The sequence below is a fragment of the Rattus rattus genome, chromosome 12 (assembly GCF_011064425.1).
Source record: "Rattus rattus isolate New Zealand chromosome 12, Rrattus_CSIRO_v1, whole genome shotgun sequence".
Classification (NCBI taxonomy): Eukaryota; Metazoa; Chordata; class Mammalia; order Rodentia; family Muridae; genus Rattus; species Rattus rattus.
In genome coordinates, this window is record NC_046165.1 from 90,288,675 (window position 1) to 90,312,496 (window position 23,822).

Sequence of the window (23,822 nt, forward strand, 5' to 3'; positions counted from 1 at the left end):
TAGACGGAACTGGAGTTGAATTAAACAAAACTAAGCAGAAGTGAGTTGGTTCAAAGTTCTATTGGTCCATTAGTGTCTTAAACTCACTATATATAGAACTTAAGTATTTAAGGCACTTACATGGAAGGTACTTGTCTTTTTTAAGGCTTGGACTCACTAGGGGACACACACACACCCACACACGGTGATACGGTGATGCGGTGAATGGAAGTTACCTGTCAAAAGGGTGGATTCACTGGGGCTGATGGACAGCAAGGCATGGTTGGCTGGCTAGTGAGGTCCTGGGATTCACACCTACACTTTCAGTGCTAGAATTACAGGCTCGCACTTGCACACGACTGAGCCCTCTCTCTGTCATGGCTTTCACTCACACAACAAAAATGTATTTGGGTATGTAAGCCTGAGCATGACTTGTTGGAATTGTTTCCCTTCCTCTACCGTGTGATTTCCAGGGATGGAATTCATTCAGGTCATAAGGCTTCACAGTAAACACCTGGCTTGGGTCAGGCGTGGAGACAAGTGCTTCACACCTCAGCACACACCAATTCTACTACACTATACTTTTTCTATAAGATGTATTTATGTGTGTGGGTACCTGTGGAGGTCAGAGGACAACTTGGGAGTTTTAGATAGTTCTCCCTTTGTACCATGTAGGCTCAAAGAATGCAACTGTGTTTTTCAGGCCTGACCATCTCACTGGCCCAAGGCGCTTTCACTTGCTTGATATTTGAGACATAAAATTTTAAATAATTTTGTTTTCATCTGTTGTAACATCCCTGAAGTGATAGGTATCCTGGCAGTTAGGAGCCAAAGAATACCAGAGTCACACCACACAACAAACCTTACAGAAGAGATTTAGTGGGAAAGATACACTAGGGAAGGTGGCTGCCTCAGCTTGGCGAAGAAGCAGTGAAGAACTGAGAAGGCAGGATTTACATAGGGTTTCTTGGTGGGGAAGGGCGCGATTGAAGGGATTATGTGGTCTGATCATGAGCTGCTTTTCTGTAGTGCAGGGCTTGGTCACTCTTCTGTCAGTCTGCGGGGTGGAGCCTGGCAGCTGGAGGTCTCTGCACATAGCAGAGAAAGCTGCCTAAGATGTGTGAAAAGCCAAGGTTTGTACTTCTGGTGTAGCATCTAGGAAAATGTGGTACGAATCCATGAAGATGTGTATATTCTAAGCACTGACATTCTTCAGATCTCTGACCCATTTTAAAACAGGAGTTTGAGGCTGGGTCTTCATACAGCTCAAGCTGACCTCCAACCTGCTGTGCTGCCAGATGAGCTCGCACTGATCCTTCTGCCTCCACCTCCCCAGTCCCGGGACTTCTTTTGTCTTTAGTCTTGCTGTGTAGCCACGACAGCCCCTCAATCCCTGACCCTCCTGCCACACCAGCACTTGTACTGGAATTGCAGGCATGACCCACAGCACAGGTTGAATTCACTTTAGAGGATAAGAATTGGGGCTCTCCAACTTTATTCTTTTGTATGTGGCTGTCCAATTGTTCTAGCAGTTTTTGTTGAAAAGTCTATTATTCAGTCTGTTCTACAGAATGAGTTCCAGGACAGCTACCCACAGAAATCCTGTCCCAAAAACAACCAAAAAAAAAAAAAAAGGAAGAAAAAAGAAAAGTCTATCCTTTGAACTTTGACTCATAAATAGGTTTGTTTTTTTTTTTTTCAATTTTTGCTATGGTCTAAATGTATCTCCTTCAAAATTCATGTTTTAAAGTCTTTGTCTCCAACAAGATGGTAGTAGGAGGTAGGGCTGCTGGGAGATGACTAGGCCCAGAGAGCACTACCCTAACGTATGGGATTCCTACCCTGACTGAAAGGTGTGACTGTTTGGTGCCCTTCTACCAGGTGAGAACAAACAAAGGTGATGCCTTCTATAAACCAGGACAACCAACCTTCCAATACCTTGGTTTGTGAAATCCCAGAGTCTGTAACTTAGAGAAATAAATGTCTTTTCTTTGATCTTTTTCCCTTTTTCACACAGGTTTCAGAACTGTAACTCCTGCTACCTGTAAAGTTGAGGCAGCTCAGCAACTTAATGACACCCTGTCTCATCCAATGAATGAGTAAAAAATCAACAAGTACCAAAGGAACTGGGGATGCAGCTCAATAGCGAAGCGCTTGGTTCAGTGCCAAGTTTGTTTTTTTGGGGGGGGGGGGGGGTCAGAAATGAGTTTGGTCATGTTAACTTCCACTGGTTTAGAATCTTTACTTCAACTGTGAATAAGGTTCACATACAACAGCTGGCAAAAATCTGACATCTACTGGGTAATTTGATGAAGCTTCCAATTTCCAGGCATTCAGTTAGGATTTGGTTCAACTACTGAAAATTCATCTGGTTCTTCTAGTTGCTGCTTATCTAGTTGGCAGGAGGAACATCCACGAAACACGATGTAGTAGGCACTGCTGTACACCGGTTGCTTGTTGGGCTTGGAATAGACCTGTTCTGGTTTGAGGGATCTTGAAAGGATTAGCGCCACAAGCAATGATGTGTGTATCCAAGTTCACCAGGACTTGCAAAGAGGCTTCCAATTCCTGCTGGCTGGAGAAGAGAGAAGGAAGAGCCCTCTGCTTAGTGTGAGAGAACAGAAATTGCCCAAGTGCAAGGCAGTTCATGATCAACCCTAAAAATTATCTAAAGCTGTACTAAGCAAGAACTATTTTTTCCTCCCAAATGTCTCACCAAATCCCTGATTAGCAAAGGACTGTTCCCAGAATTTTTTTTTTTTTTTTTTTAACAGCCACATGCAGGAAGGAAGAACATCTTCCTAAGACAGACAGGCAAGGGGAATCAAAATGAGTTTATCTGTATTTAGGGGAAAGTGAGTCTGAAAAGGACCACAAACAGAAATAGGTAAACACCTGTAAACAGTAATCAGTGTTGGAATCTCATAGTCACGAAGGAGCAGCAGGGTAGGTAGCCACGCTTCCATCAAGTCTGGGGAGGCATGGAAACCTGAAGAACAAGACGAAGTGGGCAGAAAGGCTGAGGTGCAACCTAAGAGCAGGGCTCTCTCTAATGTTGTCTCCTCAACCCTCGTGCTGTTCATCCCCAGTGACTATCAGAAAAAAATCCTGAACCAAGGTAATGTGCATGGCACGTGGTCAACCAAGCTCACCAGAGTTCTCTAATGAGGACCAAATGAAAAGGTTTAAGTAACTTGTCCTGATAGCTTTATGTCAACTGGACACAAGCTAGAGTCATTTGAGAGGAGCAAACCTCTTGGGAGATCCAGCTTTGGGCACTTTCTTAACTAATGATTGTGGTGGTTTGAGTAGGTTTGGCCCCCATAGAATCATGAGTTTGGATGTTTGGCCTATTAGGGAGTGGCATTATTAGACAGTGTGGCCTTGTTGGAGGAGGTGTGTCACTGCAGGGACAGTCTTAGATGCTCAAGCTATGACCAGACATGTTATGACATACAACACAGTCCCTTTCTGCTGCCTGCCAATCAAGATGTAGAACTCTCGGCTCCTTCACCAGCACCATGTCTTCCTGGACACTGCCAATGCATCCCACCATGATAACGGACTTAACCTCTGAAACTGTAAACCAATCCCAATTCAATTAAGGGATTCAATTTATAAGTCCTTTATAAGGACTGCCTTGGTCATGGTGTCTCTTCACAGCAATAGAACCCTAACTAAGAGAGTAATTGAAATTGATGGGAGGGCCATTCCTGGGCTGGACTCTACAATAAAGCAGACTGCGCAAACCATGACAAGCAAACCGGTAAGCATAACCCAGCCATGGCCTCTGCATCAGCCCCACCTCCAGGTTCCTGCCCTGACTTCCTTCAGTGATGGACGACATTGTGGAAGTATGAACTGGACAAACCCGTTCCTCCCCAGTGTTCTGACAGAAATCCTTACTAGGACACAAGTGCAGGATGGAAAATTATCAGCTCCTCTGCATCCCTCTGAATGAACAGTTCTTACCTGGATGGAATGCAGCCACCAAATCTGGATGGGCTAGATTCCCAGTCTCTATCTGCTCCTCCCAGAAGTCATGATACAGGGCCCTGTGGCCACTAAGCTGAACTGTTCCAGGCTCCAGAGGTAAAGATGAGGAACTCTGTAAAAGGTCAGCACTCACATCTACACCCACCATAATCACACGAAAGCCAAGGTTTCCAGGAAACATGTAGCCAAGCTCATCATAATCTCCAGAACGGATGAGAAATGTCTCCACGTGGGAAGCACCAACCACATGCAATGTGCTTCCCCCAGTCTTCCCAACATCTATCGCCAGAGTCCGAATCCCTAAGCCCAGGGTCAAAGGCCGTGACAGGACATCTGTCATCAACCGCTTCAAAGAGCCATGCAAGACATCTGGGTCTGGCCGTGGCCTTCCTAGACTGGCCCAAAGCATGGTCATAGCATGGCTACCCAGAAGAGCATTCAATGTAGATTCTAGCTGTAAACCCCTCATGGAGAACCAGGTATCCCAATTCTGTATCTCTTCAGGCAGCCATGGCCAAGGTCCTGAGGGTAGGACAAAATCACCTGTGGGGCAGAAAGAGTTACTAAACAGGGCTGGAGAGAAGAGGGCAAACTGCTGTTGGGTTAACAGCAGCCAAATTGGGGAACTCACAATCTCCTGTAATTCAAGTTCCAGGAGCTCCCATACCCTCTTCTAGCCTCCAGACCTATACTTTAAAAAGAAACATCAAATCCTTCCTTGGGTTTCAAATTCCCTCCTCAATAATTCCTCCATATTTATTCTGCTAACCTGTAACTACAAGTATCCCCATTTCTTATCACAGTTTCTCCATTTTCCCTTAAAATACCATGCTTTTATTTAGTTCCAGCTAAAGTGATCAGTTGCTGTTACAGTGCAGTTTCCTAACAATTACACTCTACCTGTGACCAGAAGCCATTCCATGACACGGTCCACAGCCACGAGACGGAGCTCTCCACACACCTTCCTGTGTGCTGGCCAGTCTGACCTCTGGCACTCTGCATCACAGTAATAGACATTTCTGCACCTGAGAGAATGAACCAAAGAAACACGTGCCTGTGTCACAAAGGTGTCTTTGTCCAGGAAGAGCCTGGAGGCCTGCACCTAGAAAGAGGCCAGAGGCAGGCGAGGAAGTCTGGAGAAGAATGAAGAAGCCATGTGGTGGATGAAGCAAATGGATTAGGAATACAATCGTTCTTAGACAGGGTTCTGTGCCAGTTTCCACCCATCTAAAACAACTTAGTTTTTTTTTTAAATCTCTTTCATAAAAAAGAAGAACCAAAATACCCTAGTCATTTGGGGATGCTTTCCCTTACCAGGTATGCCTCAACTTTAGCCTTTTCAGAAAAAAATGTCATCTTAACCTCTGTGTACTCAAGATAGAAATAGGAAGACTGTTATTTCATCTCCCACAATACCAAAAATAAACAGGATTAAAACTGGGGCCACACAAAATGAGCAACTATTCTCAAAACACAACAAAAACCACCAAAACCAAAACTTGTAGGGCTGTCCCTCTTGGAATAGGGCTGTCCCTCTTGGAATAGGGCTGTCCCTCTTGGAATGAGGACCTAGTATACATAGGGCCGTTTCTACATGTCCCCCACCAGCCCCCACACATCACCTCTTACAGTGCCGCAGAACCTTGCAATTGGAAAGGCCATGGGGGAGTGCTTTACAGTAAGCGCAGAATCGGAATGTGTCCTCCATTCTCTGGAACATTTCTTGTTGACATCGAAACCCAAAGCTTGGCACTGGGGTTCCCCCATCTATCACCAACCTGTAGGGATAGTATGGAAGAAGCTGGACAGGGGCGAGTACCTCCCAAGCCTCTCACGTGCCTCATCTGCCTTGTGTAAATTTTTATGGTAATCTCAAATGTATCCTACTCCCATTTTTTTAAGCACATTGTTTCTTCTACAGCGACCTGACTGACAAAGGTCAGGATGAGAAATTCCTGAATTATACTTGACCAACCTTCTGATGTGACTAGTACCAAGACACTGCCTTCCCACAGAACTGGTCACTCACTCACTTGTACTCTTCATAGCTCTTCATGTTCAGCCTTTGCAGGATCCACTGGGACAGGCCTGGTACATCGCTGTCCAAGGCAATGAAGCCGAGGGCGTCAATGCTGGGGCCAGGCTCTGGGAGGGCTGGAGGTACTGCAGACACGTCTGTGGGTGGGATGTCAAGCATGGGAGTCACTGGTGGTGGTTTCTTGTGCTTTCGCCGCCGTGAACGAGGAGCCATGACCAGATGCTTGGGGACCAGATGCTAAACAGGAATGGAATTTAACAAAATGAAATGCAAATCTTTGGATGCTTGGCATTTTACTTCCCATTCAAGTCTCTGAGGCCCAACTATCAGAAGATGTATTCACTAGTTATAGATTACTTACTTATGACTTATTGATTATAAGTGTAAGAACTGTATGATGAGAACAGTGCGAGACTTGTGTATGTCTGACCGTTTAGGAGGCAGGAGGCGACAGCTCATGTAGCCCAGGACGGTCCCTAATCACTGTGCTGGTCAAGATGACTTTGAGTTCCTGAGCCTCTGGCTCCATTTCTCAAGTACTAGGCCCACATCCATGAACGCTAGGCAAGCATCTACATCCCCAGCCTCTTTTTCAGAAAAAGAACGTATTAATATACTAAGGGCAGAGAATTTTTTGTAGTTTGTTGAGACATAGCTGTGTGCTACCATATCTGTCTCAGCATACAGGTTGTTAAATTTTAAAAAGGAAGAAAAAGGAACACAAGTCTGGGCTATCCAAAATTACCAGCAGCTGGGAAACCGGCTAATGTAACCAGGTTGTGAATGAAAACATTAACTTCTGGCCAGTGTCTTCTGCTGACTCGCCGCTGCCCCTGTAAACGGTGCCATGACCTAGTCACCTTCACAAGCATCCTCTAGGACCGCACTGCCTATGATGCGCTCTCCTGTGACCTAGGCCTAGGATGGTCAGCAGGGCACGAGGTAACGAAGGTGGAAAAGCCTCTGCTGACAGCCTCAAGAGAAATTTAAAACATAATAATCACTGGGGCTGATAATCAGAACCACTTTTATCAAAAGTCTTTGAGTATGTCAAAGATTACGTGAAGTCACTCAAAGGCAAATGAGGAACAGAGACCAGCAATTGCAAAATCTTTCTGTCAGGGATGCAGAGTAAACGAAGCACATCTCGCCTAAGTTAAAGAACTACCAGGTTTTCACAGGGAACATGTGAATCAAAATGCAGGGTGTCAGTCCTAACATAAAAGATGATGAGGCTCTAGGCAGGATGTTAATGACGGCCTAGAAATGGAAAGTATTAACCAACTGGGATCTATTACATACATACGATGACACCTGGCTGGTGCCTGTCAACAAACAATACCAGGGCGGAAGATAATGGGACTAGTATCATACTGAGCATGAATGCAGACACATGCACATTGCACCGTGTGTATGGAATTCACAGAACAACTTCTAGGTTGTTGAATGCCGTCCACCTTGTTTCAGACAGGCTCTTCCTTATGATTTGTATCTCACTGCAATCCAGGCTAGGTGGTGTACACCTTTTTAGACGATATTCCCCTTTCTACCTCTATCTTGGCCTAAGAGCAGTGAAACTACAGATGTGTACTATAGAATTGGTTTCCAGGAAAATCCAGGTCATCAGGGCTTGGCAGACAAGCAATTTTACCTACAGAGCCACCTCAGGACCTCAGGTTTCTTTAGAAGATTTATTTTTTGTTTGTGTTTTTCTTGCACATGTTCATACATGTGTCATGTTCATGCCTGGTGCCGGGGAGTTCAGAATAGCGTGTCATATCCCTTTGACCTGAAGTTACAAATAGCTGTGAGCTGCCATGTGCATGCTGAAATGACAACTGGGGTGGGTCCTCTGGGAGAGGAGCACTTAAGTGTTGCTGAGCCAGCTCGTATTTGGAGTAGAGGCACTGTTTTGGAAGACCAGTTTCTGAGGGCTGCTCTGACCTCTGTGAACATGTGCACATGCACATTTGTGCATATAGACACACATACATAAATGTAATTAAGAGCAAACTCTTGTAATTCAGAATATCCAACACCCTCATACATACACACTGGAAAAACACCAAAGCACATGAAATAAAAATAATTAATTAAAGTTTACATATTCAAGCACTCTTTAGAAGCATACATCCTAAAACTGGAATGGTAAATGCTAATTTAAAAATGAGTATAGCAGGGCTGGAGAGATAGCTCAGCAGTTAAGAGCACCCGACTGCTCTTCCAGAGGTCCTGAGTTCAATTCTCAGCAACCACATGGTGGCTCACAACCATCTGTAAAGAGATCCGATGCCCTCTTCTGGTGTATCTGAAGACAGCTACAGTGTACTTAATATATAATAAATGAATAAATCTTTAAAAAAAAAATGAGTATAGCAGATCAAGGAGAAAAATAAAATAAAAACCTAAAAAGTCACTTTATCTGAAAAAGAAAAGTCAAATAAAGTATAAAGAAAATTTCTAAAACATACTAATCTTGAAGTAAAATTAAGGCCATATCTAGGGTTGGAGAGATGGCTCAGTGGTTAAGAGCACCAACTGCTCTTCCAGAGGTCCTGAGTTCAATTCCCAGCAACCACATGGTGGCTCACAACCATCTGTAAAGAGATCTGATGCCCTCTTCTGGTGTGTCTGAAGTCAGCTACAGTGTACTTATATAAAATAAATAAATCTTTAAAAAAAAAAAAAGGGGCTGGGGATTTAGCTCAGTGGTAGGCGCTTACCTTGGGCATAAGGCCCTGAATTGGTCCCCAGCTCCAAAAAAAAAAAAGAACTAAAAAAAAAAAAAAGGCCATATCCATCCATTAATCTCACTGGATATGATACCCAAGTATCTCTCTTGCCTGTCTTTTACCTGTGCCTAGACATCAAGGATCATTCTGGAAAAAATTAAAACATCACTCACCCAATGTATATTTATTGATAAACAGGTAAAATCAATTTATAAAATACTGTATGCCCTTTCCTCTAGTGGCAGCCATCAGGATCCGTGTCCACTGTGGTGGTCGCAAGCACCCAGTTCCTAAGGGTGCAACCTACGGCAAGCCTGTCCACCACGGTGTTAACCAGCTGAAGTTTGCCCGAAGCCTTCAGTCTGTTGCTGAGGAGAGAGCTGGGCGCCATTGTGGAGCTTTGAGAGTCCTGAATTTCTACTGGGTTGGTGAAGATTCCACATATAAATTTTTTGAGGTTATCCTCATTGATCCATTCCATAAAGCTATCAGAAGAAATCCTGACACCCAATGGATCACCAAACCAGTCCACAAGCACAGGGAGATGTGTGGGCTGACATCTGCTGGCCGCAAGAGCCGCGGCCTTGGAAAGGGCCACAAGTTCCACCACACCATTGGTGGATCTCGCTGTGCAGCCTGGAGAAGGCGCAACACTCTTCAGCTCCACCGTTACTGCTAATACACGTAATATTTGTAAAATTCACATACAATAAACAACTTAGGACAGTCAAAAAAAATACTGTATGAAGACAAGTATGAGAAAGTATATAGTTTTGGCAATGTAGGCAATGTTTTTGTCAATATGCCTATGACCTCAGAAAAAGGTTGAGGCAGGAATATCTCAAGCTTGAGATCAGTTTAGGCTACAAAAAAGTAGCCTTGTCATTTGAAAGCAGGAAGAAACATGTATTTCATCTATAGGGGTATCAGACACAAACTATAAATTACTATGAAATCTTCTGGAAAGCACTAACGAGAGCAATGAACAATCTCTAGCACGTTCTGGGCAACTTCATGAGATGAAAGCAGTTAAAACTGACCTGCATGGAGTCAGGGAGAAGAAAATCTGAATACAAAGGAGAGGATGACTATAGAAATACTGACAGAAATCATCTGAGAACTAATGACAAAATGACTTAAGGGCTGGAGTGATGGCTCTGTGGGTAAGAACATTGTATACTCTTCCAGAGGATCCAGGTTTGATTCCCATCACCCACACGGCAGCTTACAACCATTGCTAACTCCAGTTCCAGTGGGTCCAACACCCTCTTCTGACTTCAGTGAGCACCGGGCATAAATAAGGTGCATATACATACAGGTAGTCAAAACATTTATACACATAAATCTAAAAAAATAAAAGAAATTGGTATAGATAAATACCATCCACAGTGTGAAATAACAAGCCAAAGAATTAAAGGAAATATTTATAAATTATATACCTATAAGAAAATAGAGTATATGAAAGATTCTTTACTGACAGCCATGGTGGCACATGCTGTTAACTACAGCACTCAGAGGGCAGAGGCGGGTTGACCGCTGTGAGTGCCTTGACAATGTGGTCTACACTGGCAGGCCAGAGCTACACAGTGAGAACTGTCTCAACACTGCCATCAAACCTCTATGAACAACGGACAACAAATAACCCAATCAGAAACAGACCAAGTACATCCTGACTTGGTGCTGAAGCCCTACAGCTAAAGACAATACATATTCTGATTACAAGATCTCTAGAACTGGCTCAGCAACTTTCTCTCTGGTAGCCAGCTTTCATAGTCACAGAGGTGCTGTGCTGTCTGCTGGGGGTGAAGAGACCAAGGGCCTTATCCAGTGTTTGATCTGAATGCTAAAATACTGACCTTCCAGGCAAGATGTGCTCACTGAGGGTAAAAGACTAGCACGACCATTAGAAGGTAACCAACTACTTTCTGATTGTATCTGAAGCCAGTTCCACAAGAAGGAATTCATGCCTGATTATTGTAAATCTGGTGAAAAGCCTGAGTCAGGTACTCATAGGTCCTAGGGTAACCTAGTACTGTCCTTTTGCTACATGCCCACATTGTCAAACTGCTTTCTAAATGTTTACAATCTATCCCCATAGATTCGTACTGCTCTTAACCCTGGTCAGAGAAGCTGCTTTTTGCAATGCACAGTACTTAGTGCAGAACTTAACAACTGGTCAAAGTGGCAAAAAATAAGTGACTATGAGTGCTCAGGCCGACGTGGGACAATTATCATCTATATTACAATTCACACCACCAGTCAGGGAACACTGACTGGGGCATTGGGTTATAAAACCTGGACAATGCAAAGAAACACCATTAAATGCCGAGCACTGGACATGACATGGTGTTTGTTGTAGTCATAAAACCACAAACTGTGGTTACTTGACCTGTTCAAAATCCACAGAAGACCAAGGGAGACAAAATCCCAGCACGAGTGGGAAGGCGTTCAGGAGGTCCAACCCCTATCTGAAGATGACTGGCAACTGATGGGACTGTGGTCACTGTGAAATTGCTCATGGTCCAGTGGATGGCCACACCTATACACACACAGGCACTGCTATCCGGGCTCAAAGGGTTATTTCAAAAAGAAGTCAGTGTGGGAGTGGGCTATGTTGTATGTGTATACGTGTGGACTGTTCAGAAGAAGTTGAAGGGAAGACAAAGAGGTGTATTTGATCAAAATATATTATATGCATGTCTGGAATTCTCAAAAATAAAGAAGATATTTAAGTAGACATTTTTTGAAAGGATATATGTAAATGGAAAATAAGCAGAAGAAGACATGTCCACTAGTTTCCAATCAGAACAATAATGAAATATCATTTCATCCCCCCATACAGATGGCTATCAATAAAAACAGGCCACTATGGGTCTCACTCATGATCTCAATACTTGAGAGGCAGAAGACTGCCACAAATTCCAGGCCTGCTGAGACTATACAGTAACTTTGAGGCTAGCCAGGAATAGTGTCTCACTAAAAGAAAAAAAGGAAGAAAAATAAAATAACATAATTACTACACGTCAAAGAAATTTCATTCTTGTGAATGCATCCCCAAATAACTGAAAATGGTTACCTAATACATATTTTATGTGAATGTTCAGAACAACACTGTCCAGAATAGTCAACTAGAAACTAAAGGTCCAATAAAAATGAATGATGAGCACACTGGGATTAATTAGAAGGAGAGGAAAGAAGGGGAGAAGGGTAACCTTGGAGAAAGACAGTAGACTGACAGTTGTCAGGGACTGGATGGAAGTAAATGAGGGATAACTGCCTCTGTCGAGTTTTCTTTTAGGAATGAAAATGTTTCAGATACAGAGGTTGTATAATATTGTGAATATACTTAAAAATGTTTAATTAATTAAAAAAACCTTTTGAGACAGGGTTTCAAGTGTCCCAAGCTGGCATCAAACTTCCTATGGAGATGAGAACGAGCTTTCTATTTTGATTCTTCTGCTTCTTTCTCACGAGTGTTCCAATTATAAGAATATACCCCCACGCTGGTTAGTGAAGGATAAGAATCAAACCCAGGACTCCATACACACCAGGCGAGCACTATATCAACACTACATACACTATACCAACTAAACTACATACACAGAGCACAAAATACCATTTTATTGCTAACTTTCAATTTTTCCTTTCATATGTAAAATTTTCCTCAACCTGAAAAACTTAAGAGATAAAAATATCTATAGGCACAGAGGCTAAAGTTATTAATATCCAGGCTTCCTATCTCAAGGGACAAGGAACGGACAGAGGCTAAAACACTGGCAGCAGTTGGTTCTACTGCAAACAAGGTAACAGGGATCATGTTTTGTTATAAAAATGGCCTGACATTTGATCTGTTTCAATCAGATTTGTTAAAGGGAATTTTCCAGAACCATCATGAAGCTACAAATTGTACAAAGGTAGCAAAATCAACAAACTCTTTCCAGAGTCATCAAGCTCATACCTGTCTCTATATTTTTTTTTTTTTTCTGGATCAAAGAACCTTCTGATTTTGTCAGGCCATAATGGTCTGCAAGAGCTGTCCTGCCCATGTCTTAAATGCTGCTCTTATTAATCCATGGCCTGAAGTTAGGGGAGGAATCAACTCCTGTTTTTCTCTTGCACTTTCTTTCTTCTCATCCTTGCATTTCTATCGACCTTTCTCTCTCTCTTGTCAACCTCTGAGTCAATGTCCACAAGCAGAGATGGCAAAAGCTCTCTGTACCCTCTGTCCCTAACACCAGTAAGGACATGGAACTACTGTTCCAAAGAGAAGATTCTCTGTCTTCATACTTCTGCGCCCCATTTCCAAGAACTGACTTGGTTGTGCCTCTAATTTATCCTTCCTTCCATGATGCTAGGCCTGTAACAAGTAAGTAGTCTGCCACTAAGCAAAACTCCCAGTCCACCGACCATCACTTTGTTTATTTAGAGACAGGGTTTCATTAGTCCAGGCAGGCCCTGAACTGTGTAGCTGAAGGTGGGCCATACACTTCGGTGTATTTAGGAGAGCAGGATATAACCAGACAGAAATCAAGAGCAGTGCACCACTTGAAGGAAAAGGTGGTTCTGCTGAGTCCCTAATATCACAAACTGCTCTATATTCAGAGCATACTGATGACCTAAGTTATGACTACCGGCTTGCTGCAGGAAGGTGAGATTATAGGAATGTCAAGTCAGGCTTTACACGTGTGTGTGTGTGTGTGTGTGTGTGTGTGTGTGTGTGTGTGTGTGTGTGCACACGAGAACGCATGTATGCACAATCGCTTCTGAATATGCCTATCACAGACCCACACCCTGATTTAGCTTTCGCAGAGTCCCAAGCTCCTCTAAGTTTCAAGGGGTACAAACTGAGAAAAAGCAAAGGGGGAAAGGGGAGACCCAGAGGACATGGAAGGGTGAAACCAGAAAGAGCTTTGGTAAGCACTCAGAACTCCAGAGAATTCAGCCTACCTCAAGCCATCCCTGATGAGTTAGAGCAAACACTCTTACCCTTATCTCCAAAGCCTAACCGAAAACATTCACCTATGTGGAACAGCACATTTCCCTCTTTCCCCTTCCTCATTAACAAAGTCCTGTATTTCACATAAGATACAGCCATATTGCACTGTCTCCAGACTGCAGTTTCTCAAATCTATCAGCAAAAACAAAACATCTTTGGATGGTGGAAGGAAGACATGGGGAAGCAGAACTGGTCACTTGGATCCTTGAACAGGGTAGGAGAAGGTTGGCATGGTAATGAGCACTTGTTCCGGGCCTCGGGAAGCTGAGGCAGTCTGGAGAGTGTCTCAAAAACCAAAGAAAACCCCCAATGTGGGGAGAAGGTAGGGGTGGGGACTTAGTACATTGAGAAACTGCTATTCTGACCACATTAGCTGCTTAGTCAGTGATTAACACTCCCTCAAGTGATAAATACTTTACAGAATTATAAAATGAACTAAGTCGACAGATTGATGGGAAAGTAACTTACCCTGTTAAGCCCTAGGCTTGCTTCCTTCTTTCCTCCAAGTGAAGTGAGTGTTTCATCTCTCCAGGTCTAGGCTGTCTCACTTGCAGCTGTCCATTCAAATCACTTCTTCTGCAAACTGCTGAAATGCTGGGTCTCGGGGACTCACATGTGCCCTGCCAACCAGACAGACAGGGATGAATTCTCCCTAACGAGACAAGCCAGGATCAGGACACCTGCTTGAGTTTTCTCTCTGACCCTTATCCTCTGCCAAAAGGGCTCAAGGCTGTGTCAACACTCAGCTCACCGAAGCCCGGCAAGCTGAGGAAAGACGAAACCTCCCATTTCCTGGATGTCTCTCAAGGCAGCATTTCTGCTCTCACTTTACAGCTTCATTAGGAGGGGGAAACCCCTGGGGATTAATTAGAGAATCAGTATTTGGCTGGAAAGACAGACACCAAACCAGAGGAAAGGAACCACTGGAAAATGTGGACGTCAATCTAGACGCAGGATGAGTTCTCCACACTTGAGAACTTTTTAGCTTCACACACTTGTCAAGTAGAATCCAACAATGTTCAAACTAGGATCAAGTACAAATATAATTACCCCCCAAAAGGCAGAAGAGTGGCATTTAATGGTGCAAGGAACTCAACTATAGGAAAAAAAAAAAAAAAAGAACTACTTTGTAAAAAAAAAAAAAAAACAATCACTTCATAAGGTATTCTCAAAGGACATTCTACATGACGGTTTCAAAAGAAGAAATGCTTCTGAAATATCAAAATAACTGAGACCAATTTTGAGCTACTGAGTAAAAGTACGTACTATTTATAGGGATGGAAAACAATTATCTTTTCACTCCTGGTAACGGATGCTGCTGCTACAGAAGGTTCCATCACACTTCCTAACTCCTTTCCACTTGTAACTATGGAGCTGGAGAACCTAACAGCTGACATCTGGACAGAGATCCGGGACCTCCTCCCCCTCCCCACTTTTTTTGTTTTAACTTGCATTTGACCTCAACTGTCACTTACCTGACTCTGGAAAATAGAACTTCTGACAATGGGGGTCCTCGAAGGTAGTATACAATTCTACAAAATTGTATACTTTCTGTCACCAAGAAAGGATTCCAAAGAATAGAAAACAGGAACAATAAACAAGGAGTCACTGAAACATTGCACAATGCCATATAGAGTAACTGTAAACAAAGGGAATCAGTTGTAATATTCAAAAACCGATTAAAGAGTTTATTACTGTGATAAAGATTTCAGGTCAACTTCAAACTAAAGGAACTTCAAAATGAAATGATAGCCGTCCGCGAGGCTGAATTCTGCTGCTGAGGACTGAACTCCAGAAGGTGCATGAAAGCACAAACCGACTCAGTGTCATCTTCTGGAAACAGAGGATAGTAACACGAGAACGAAAATTGATAGTGGATATTTCTATTTTAGTGTCACTACTTATATTGATAGACATTTAAAGAAACAATTTAGAGATCCAAATTATTATAATTTGTATCATGAGTTGCAATGAAAATTATCTAAATATCCACTGTTTTTGGTAGAACTGTCATGAAGATGAAAAGCCAGGCATGACAATTCGTTCCTATAAAAGTCCTAGCTGAGGGAGGATGAGGCAGGAAGATAGATGAGTGGAAGGATAATCTGAGCTACACAGATTCTTTTCAGGGGAAAAAAAAAAAGGAAGGAGAGGGTGGGTGGGGGTTACAAAGAATTTCATACTTTATTTGAAAGAAGTCTGTGAGGCTAGGTGACAGCCAGCCTTCTCTCTCTCTCTCTCTCTCTCTCTCTCTTTCTTTTTTTTAAAGATTCACCTATTTCTTTTTTAAAAGATTTATTTACCTATTATATATGAGTGTTCGGGCTTCATGTACACCAGAAGAGAGAATCAGATACCATTACAGTTGAGCCACCATGTGATTGCTAGGAATTGAACTCAGGACCAATGGAAGGGCAGCCAGAGATCTTAACCGCTGACTCATCTTTTCAGCCCAGCAAATCTACCATTTTCATGTATATTTATTTACAATTTAATATTATATTAGACGCTGTAAAAAATAATTTGATTGTTTTTAACTGGAATTTGCCTAGAATATATATTTTGATATAAAACGATGCTTTATGTGTCTTATAGCCATGGTTTAAAGTTATTTGCCATATTATAAATGTGAGCAATTCTCAATTTGCACAGTGTTATATTCAATTCAATAATGGCAGAGGCAGAGCAACCCAGTATTAGTATTTTTGTTTGCTGTTAAAATACCCAATTTATCAGTATCACTCTGACAAAGCTCAAGACTAGAACATCCCTTTCAACCCAGGGTTGTTAAAAACAGAAAAGTGACTTTAAATATTATATTTTGGAAAATTATTGTAGGTATCCAATACTCAACTACTCGCATTGAATAAAAAGTATAACAAAAGTTGAAGGGGAAAACAAAATTTATGAAGACAAGAATTTAACTCATGAAATCATCAATCATCTCTAGGATAATCTCTAAGATATCCTAGCTCTGTTAACAGAATTTTACAGTTTGCATAAAAAGATTAAATCAGACTAGCTCTTCCAAATAAAACCCAACACAGAGATAGGAGCAGCGGCCCATGCATGGAATTTATTGTGTGCTACTGTTTATAAAATACTTGAATAGTCCTGCACATGCATAATATTTCCAACTTAGACAGAAGACCATACAGGGTGCACTTCCTGGCAAACAAAACAGCAGATGGCTCCGCTGCCTGATGCTATGAGCTGTAGTCCAGGGCATAAGGGAAGCAAGCCACCAAAGTAAAGGGATCACCAAACTACAGTGGCAATCAGTACAGGTCAGTAACTGTAAAATTAGCACATGGCTCCATTTAATTTAACCAAGCAGTTCTGTAACTATCAAAAGTAAAATTTCGACATGCAGTCTTGACTTTTATGCTTCCACTAACATCTGAAGGGCTGAAGAGAACCATTGCTTCTAGGCTGCATTACTTAGTCAGAAACATGTCCAGACACTTTAAATTTCCTTTGCATTTAAACATAAAAATGTTAGAACGCCAGCAGCAAATCCCCCTGGTGGTTTTTAAGCAACTGGAGTACTCACAAGAAACTAAAATTTCTCATAATATCCACGCAACCTATACATGTTGTACCTGTACATCATAGGTCTATATATTAAATATTTGCAAAATGAAAACATGCATACACAAAATACGTCAAGTTTTACAGACAATGATTTGAATTAAAATTTACTTTGACAATGTACAAACTTCTTTTAAAGTACCTTAAATGAGTAATTCTGTAATTCTTCATAATTTTAAAATTTAGGTTGTTTTTTTTTCCCTTAAATCTCTGGGGTGAAAATCTCAAAAGATATGGGCAAAAAAGAATCTAAATTGGTTTTTTGGATCTTGTTCAAGTAAGAGTCTTCTTAGAAATAGTTTATGCATTCATAATTGAAAAATACCAAGACTATGTTACAGAATTAGCCACATTTAAGAACTATGACCTGAGGTCAGCGTTTTTATATAAACACCAACTGGGTTTCTCAGATTTTGTCTACAATTCAAAATACATCTAGTAACCTCAGAAATATATTTTAAGACCATGCTAATCCATCCTTTTAAAGACATTTCATGGGTTGGGGGTGAGGGAGGTTCCACGTTAACTCTAAAGATTGCATTTAAAGTCATGGTTGAAAAAAATCTAATTCTACTGAGGGAGAAAACAAAGGAAATCTCATTTGTAAACGTAAATGTGTGAACCACAAGCATAAATGGAGGTTTGGGCTTCCTCCACTGGAAATTGCCCCAAGCCCCTTGCTCACTGCTCTCCGCTGTGGCAGCGATTCCCCAGTCTTATGGACAGCACAAGTCCCAAGGCCCTCAAGCCTCCATTCGGAGGGGGCAAGGGTCTCGAAAAGCACAATGGTTTGTTTCTTCAGAGAGATTATGACATTTATCATCAGCTCGGCCGACCCCTCCGGCTCCTTAGTGATCTGTCCATCCCTGGGAAGCCGCTGGTCACTGGGCACTATGGTTGCCAGTCCCGTGGTTCTCAGTGGTATGTGCGGTGTTCAGGGAATTGAAACCATCTTGCTGCACAGCATCTTTCCGGGGTGGCATTCTCTCATTGATCCTATCCAAACCCTTTGCCTCTTCAAAACTGCAGATTCTATGTGGTGGAGAGAATCCTCGTATTGCTTAACAAAATGCAAATTTGATAAGTCAGTAATTGTGAAAACAGTTCTGAGTTTTCAAAAACAACGAATTTTAAGAAGAAAAGAAATTACTGTACATAGCAATATTTAAATTTTACTTTAGCTGAATTCTATCCCCATTTGAGTCTTCCTATTAAAATATGAAACATTTTTAATCCTAAATAAAAAGAAAGCTTCATAAATAACAAGTTAGTATGGTTTTGTTTGTTTTAAGTAAATCAAAACAAAAACACTAAAATGACCTCTCCCTGCTCACAAAAAACAACCTACAGGCCATGGCCTCAAGGTATCTGTTTGCTTCTACTAAACCAGTCATTTCCTATTGCCTCAGACCTCAGATCACATGAGTAAGGCAGTAAAGAGGGGGCACGTGAGGAAGCTAAAGAAGGACAATCCTCAACACACAAGTATGTACCAGAAACTTGGGAGGAGAAAGAAATGAAGTAAAACTTAGCAGGTTAAGAACTACCTTGAAGAACTATCATCCCAGCAACAGCAGTATAAAATAAAAAAGGAGGAATGCCTCCCATTTGAACTGTTTGGAATGACAAGCAAAAGGGTCCATGATTTTACATTGAAAAACATGTTTCTTTTCCTCTTCTGGCCAATTAATACAAACGCTATCAAAAGCAATGGCAATTCTTCTCGAATATCAAGGCGTTTCTAGTTTAACTGTTTTGAGACAGGGCCTCACTATCTGGAATTTTATGTAGCTTAGCCTGGCTTCAAATAGGTGATCCTCCTGACTCAACATCACTAAGATAAACATTCAACACCAAGCCAAGCATACACCACCATTTATGGATTCAATATTACTTTATCTGGAAGGATGCAAATTCCATTAACAAAATGTTAGTTAAAAATATCTATACAATTACATACAGTCTACCTGGTTAATATATCTAATCTCTAGCACTCTATAAAAAAGCATGAAGCAAACAAAAGGCTATGGCCACTAAACAGAAGTGTGTAATATCAAGCTAAGTCTTGAAACACATGAATATAATCTTAACTATAAAACTACAGCCCGGGGTTGGGGATTTAGCTCAGTGGTACAGCGCTTGTCTAGCAAGCGCAAGGCCCTGGGTTCGGTCCTCAGCTCCGAGAAAACAAAACAAAACAAAACAACTACAGCCCAAACTGCAAGAAACAAAAAAAAAATTATTATAGTAAAAGTTCCTGTACTAGAAAGGACAAAAAAAAAAAAAACTCACGTATGAACTCAACGTGTTTATTTAGGGAAGGGTTTCACTTAGGGGGAAAAATCAGAGTAGCATAAACACAAAATATGGCTAGATCTCTACTTGCAGGGTTAGTTTAATAATGTTCACTAAAACAGGCATCATAACTACTACATATACCACCTGTGCTAAGGAAATCAGCAACAATGATCTCTAGATTATACTAAAAAAGAGAAAAGACATATATATGTATATATAGTTATCAGCTCTTGTGATTTAAATAAGAGGAATGTGGCTGTTAAACTTGATGAGTTAGCCAGTACGATTCATCTGTGCGAGCTAGATATAAGACACACCCAGAGGATATTCTCTGATTCCCACCCACAGACCACAGATCCCTGCCCAGTGCAAGGACTCTGATCGTACCTTTTTCAGCCTCAATAGCCTCAACTGTGGCTGTACAGAAGTGAGCAGAGGCATGCAAAATGAATGAGAGAGATGAGAAGGGTCATATTGTACAGCAGAAAAGGCAATGATCACTTAACATATCACAGTACCCCCAACTACATCATTTACAATTGAACACAAACTATTCCCACAGTAGAGAGCCCATCCAATCCCCCAACTTCTAACACAGCACGGCTTACACACAGCACTATGACATCAGAGCACAGGACATAGAGACCTACTGTAAAGACAGACACCTCAGCACCCATGCAAATATACTCCAGTATTAATTACTCATCTTGAATTTACTGTTTTGATTTATTTTCCATTGTTTGTTTTATCAGTGAATTACCATTACAGGAAAATTATGATAATAGCACTGTAGCAGAAAAACAAACAAGATCTTTCTTTCCCTTCCAATATTAACAACATTCCTCACCACTTGGTTCTCTAACATAGAAACTAGAAGAGGTCAGTTAACAGATTTGTCTCTTCAGGGCAAAAAATAAACAATCAAAATAACTATGATGAAATTTAAGGACCCTGAATTTGTTGTATTAGTCTAATTCTCAAGCTCTGTTCTTTAGGGAGACCCTAAAGTGATCAATTTTCTATGCTAAGAACTTGGGGTTTATTTGTTTTGAAGGAGGCTGGCCTTGAACTCTTTACCAAGTGGTCATCTTGCATCAGTTTCTAGAGTAGCTGAAAGGCTACAAGAGTATACCACAGTACCCTTGCCCCTACTCGAATGTTGACTGCCTAACTATTTAAATACCTATAACGCTGTAAAAATTCTATTTATATTCAGTTTATCATGATGATGAATTTGCTTAGCAGGGAGAAGCCTGCTTTCTTAGGTGAAGAAAGAAAGGCACTACTGGGCATCTTTTTAAACCTGTACACTAATCAGAAAGGCATTGAGGGATGGAACTTTCTCTCAGGCAATGAATCCTAATTATTCCATAATATGGATACAATATATAGATCATGTGAAAAAAATTCTTGGTATAACCTGCACTGGCACATTTAAAGAGCTGAATATTAGTCATGTATTTTGTAATCAAACATGCTTTTTTGGGTAATGCAAAGCTGGTAGGTCAGAGCATTTGCTATTCTTGTAGAAAATCCAAGTTCGATTCCCAGCAACCACCTGACATCTAACAATCATCCCTAATGCCAGTCCCAGGGGATCAGACAGCCTCTTAACTTGAAGGGCATCATGCATGTACACAGCGCATGTACATATACGCAGGCCAAACACCCATATGAATCAGATAATAAAATAAAAATTCAAAACCTTTTAAAGGATATATATTCATTTAATTTTGGGTTTAAACCATAGAAAGAGTTGAAGAGGGGGAACAAGATCTAAAGATGCAAGGAACAGTAGTACTTGCTTGACAGTGTTACCCTTTGTGTACCCAGAGAGTGCACACTCATGTTATAAGAACGCCACATTCTTTCTGTTTTGCTTCTTCTCCAATAGAGGTAATTACAATACTTATTCCTGAAACGTCTTTTTAAGAAACAGTATAATTTAGACATTATTTCATCCAAAATAGTTACGAAGAAGAGCCTTATAAGCTAAATTTCAAAAATACAGGTAGTCTCAACCAGAATGTGAAGTGAATTGGGGATCCAAGAAGTAGGATGAATATTGACTAGAGATCTGGTTCTCCTTAACTGTTGATCGAGTTTCTACTCAGATACACACATTCCATGGCCACCAGGAGCTTATCCTGGGGAAAGCCTAGCATTCTGTGTCTGGAAAGAACTCTACAAAATCTGCCCAGGCAGAAAACGGGCCAAATGGTCCATTTAACAGGGCATGGTGGCAATGCCTTTAATCCCAGCCAGCACTCAGGCTGATGGAGCTCTGTGAGTTCCAGGCCAGCCAGAGACAGATAGAGAGATCTTGTCTCAAATAAACAAACAGAAAATACACAAATGGAATGAAAAAAGACCCATCTATACTTATTAGTCCTCATCCATTATCAGTCCCTTCAGAATGTGAGTATTTTCTTCATAAAGTTGAATAAAGAAAAAATGTCCATCAGAATGATTTACATGTTTCTGATACTAGAAGTGATTATACATGAAGCATTCTCCAACTTGTATATGGTAATAAACTAAGACTAAAATTAATCTCATTAAGATAATTACGTCTAGTTAATTATATAAAAAAATTTTGATTCTACTGATTAACTTTCTAAGCTATGAAACCTGATAGTAAACTATATAGTCTGTCACCCTGAGAGGGTTAAAACTGAAATACAGGCATCTGAAGCTTCAATAGTAGACTAGAAAAAACACCTGGTAACAGTGAAGTTCTACCTCAAAGGCACTACTGTACTTCTCCTTCCTTCACTGATTGTCAATTACACATGTGACAATGCTAGTTACACTGCTGCCTTTAACTATTATGTTCTTCAATACAACAGAGAATAAATGATCAACAGGAATTTGGCATTATTAAAATAGAGATACCTACATATTTTCACATACAGCTTGTGGATAGAATTATCGGGTTAATTCCCAATTAAATTACTATAGGGGAACAAATACAAAACTCCAAAAATCAAACTGCAACAGAGTTGTAGTTTTTAAAAAACAACTCCCTCCACCCAAGAAATAACATGTAAAAATAGCTTCAAGGATACTAAAACGAAGCTGGGCGTGGTAGTACTTGTGCCTTTAATCCCAGCAGTCATAAGGCGAGGCTGGAGGACCTGTAGAAGTAGGGCAGGTCTGGTCTATGAACTCCATGCCAGCCAAGGCTAAAACGTGAGACTCTGCCTCAAGAAAACAAAACTAAACCAAAAATATTTCTAAAGATATTGGAAAGGTATCTTTTATAGTCTGAAAATGGGCTTGAAGTCTCAGAATTAAATTCATTTTTATATTACCTCTTTGTCATACACATTAACATCAGAGTTTGTATCTACAGAAATTTAAAATATTAACCTTCTAGTAAAACATCTCAAAGATGTAGTTTCTATATGAGCTTTGTCACTTCTTTTAAAGTCAGGTTTTCATATGCTACGGAAATAACTTCAACCAAATGCTCAAACCATAACATCAAGAGCCCTCCGTAGCAAAACTAGGGAGCTGTCCAGTTTCCCAAGTTAGACCCCTCACGCTCAGCTCCTTCCAGTAACTCACTCTATGCTGGGAACAGACAGTCCCTTCAGCAAAGCTGCTGTCTCCCAAACCTTCCCTGCAGTTGAGGGTGGTTTCCAAGTTGAAGGAATGAGCTTCAGGCTGCATGCAAATTAAGAATAAATAGAAGTACCAAGCTGTCAACAAAGCATGTAATTAGCAGGTGCTAAGTGTGAAATCTGAAAGCAAGGTTTGCCATGGATACAATATAAAACTAATAATATATCCAAGGATAACTGAGAGATGACTGTTAAGTATATTTATTTAAATATGGGATCTTTTAATTTTATTTTATTTCTAAACAAAGGGTATACTTTTCCTTATTAAAATAATCCTTTACTAGTAAAAATTTTTTAATTTTTATTGAATATTTATGGTTTTGTTAATATTTAAATTTATATTCAGGTACTTTTTCTTGGCATTTAAAAATATATGTAATAGAAAAATTGAGGGTAAATAAAATTATAAGGAGCTTTCTTTTAAATCCAAAAATAAAAGAAAAGAGATCTAGCGATGGGATATAGTTCAGTGGTGCAGTAGTGTTCAAAGTTCTAGATTCTCAGATCTCTAGAACTATGATTAAAAACTGAAAAAAATAAAACAGAACCAAGTAAACAAAAAACCT

General features: G+C 40.9%; 3 protein-coding genes across 4 annotated transcripts in view; 1 reads left to right on the plus strand and 2 right to left on the minus strand.

Moving 5' to 3' along the window:
* Positions 1–2,193: 2,193 nt before the first annotated feature.
* Positions 2,194–6,508, minus strand: Mss51 (MSS51 mitochondrial translational activator). Its single transcript, XM_032917674.1, is given in 7 exon segments — positions 2,194–2,474; positions 2,476–2,554; positions 2,875–2,968; positions 3,952–4,518; positions 4,876–5,000; positions 5,598–5,753; positions 6,009–6,508. Coding segments are annotated over 7 exon segments (1,401 nt in total). The 5' UTR covers positions 6,227–6,508; the 3' UTR covers positions 2,194–2,312.
* Positions 6,509–8,968: 2,460 nt separating this feature from the next.
* LOC116913287 (60S ribosomal protein L15-like) lies at positions 8,969–9,439 on the plus strand. Its single transcript, XM_032917413.1, has one exon. The coding sequence runs from the start codon at positions 8,969–8,971 to the stop codon at positions 9,422–9,424; it is 456 nt and encodes a 151-aa protein (XP_032773304.1). The 3' UTR covers positions 9,425–9,439.
* Positions 9,440–16,791: 7,352 nt separating this feature from the next.
* The window catches only part of Ppp3cb (protein phosphatase 3 catalytic subunit beta), a 44,891-nt gene continuing 37,860 nt past the window's right edge, over positions 16,792–23,822 (minus strand). For both annotated transcript variants that reach the window (XM_032917444.1, XM_032917445.1), the window contains exons 13-14: positions 20,018–20,047; positions 16,792–18,392 (exon numbers count right to left, since the gene is read on the minus strand). In XM_032917444.1, coding sequence (XP_032773335.1) covers positions 18,214–18,392; positions 20,018–20,047 — 209 coding nt within the window. In that variant the 3' untranslated portion in view covers positions 16,792–18,213. The remainder of the gene's footprint in view (positions 18,393–20,017; positions 20,048–23,822) is intronic.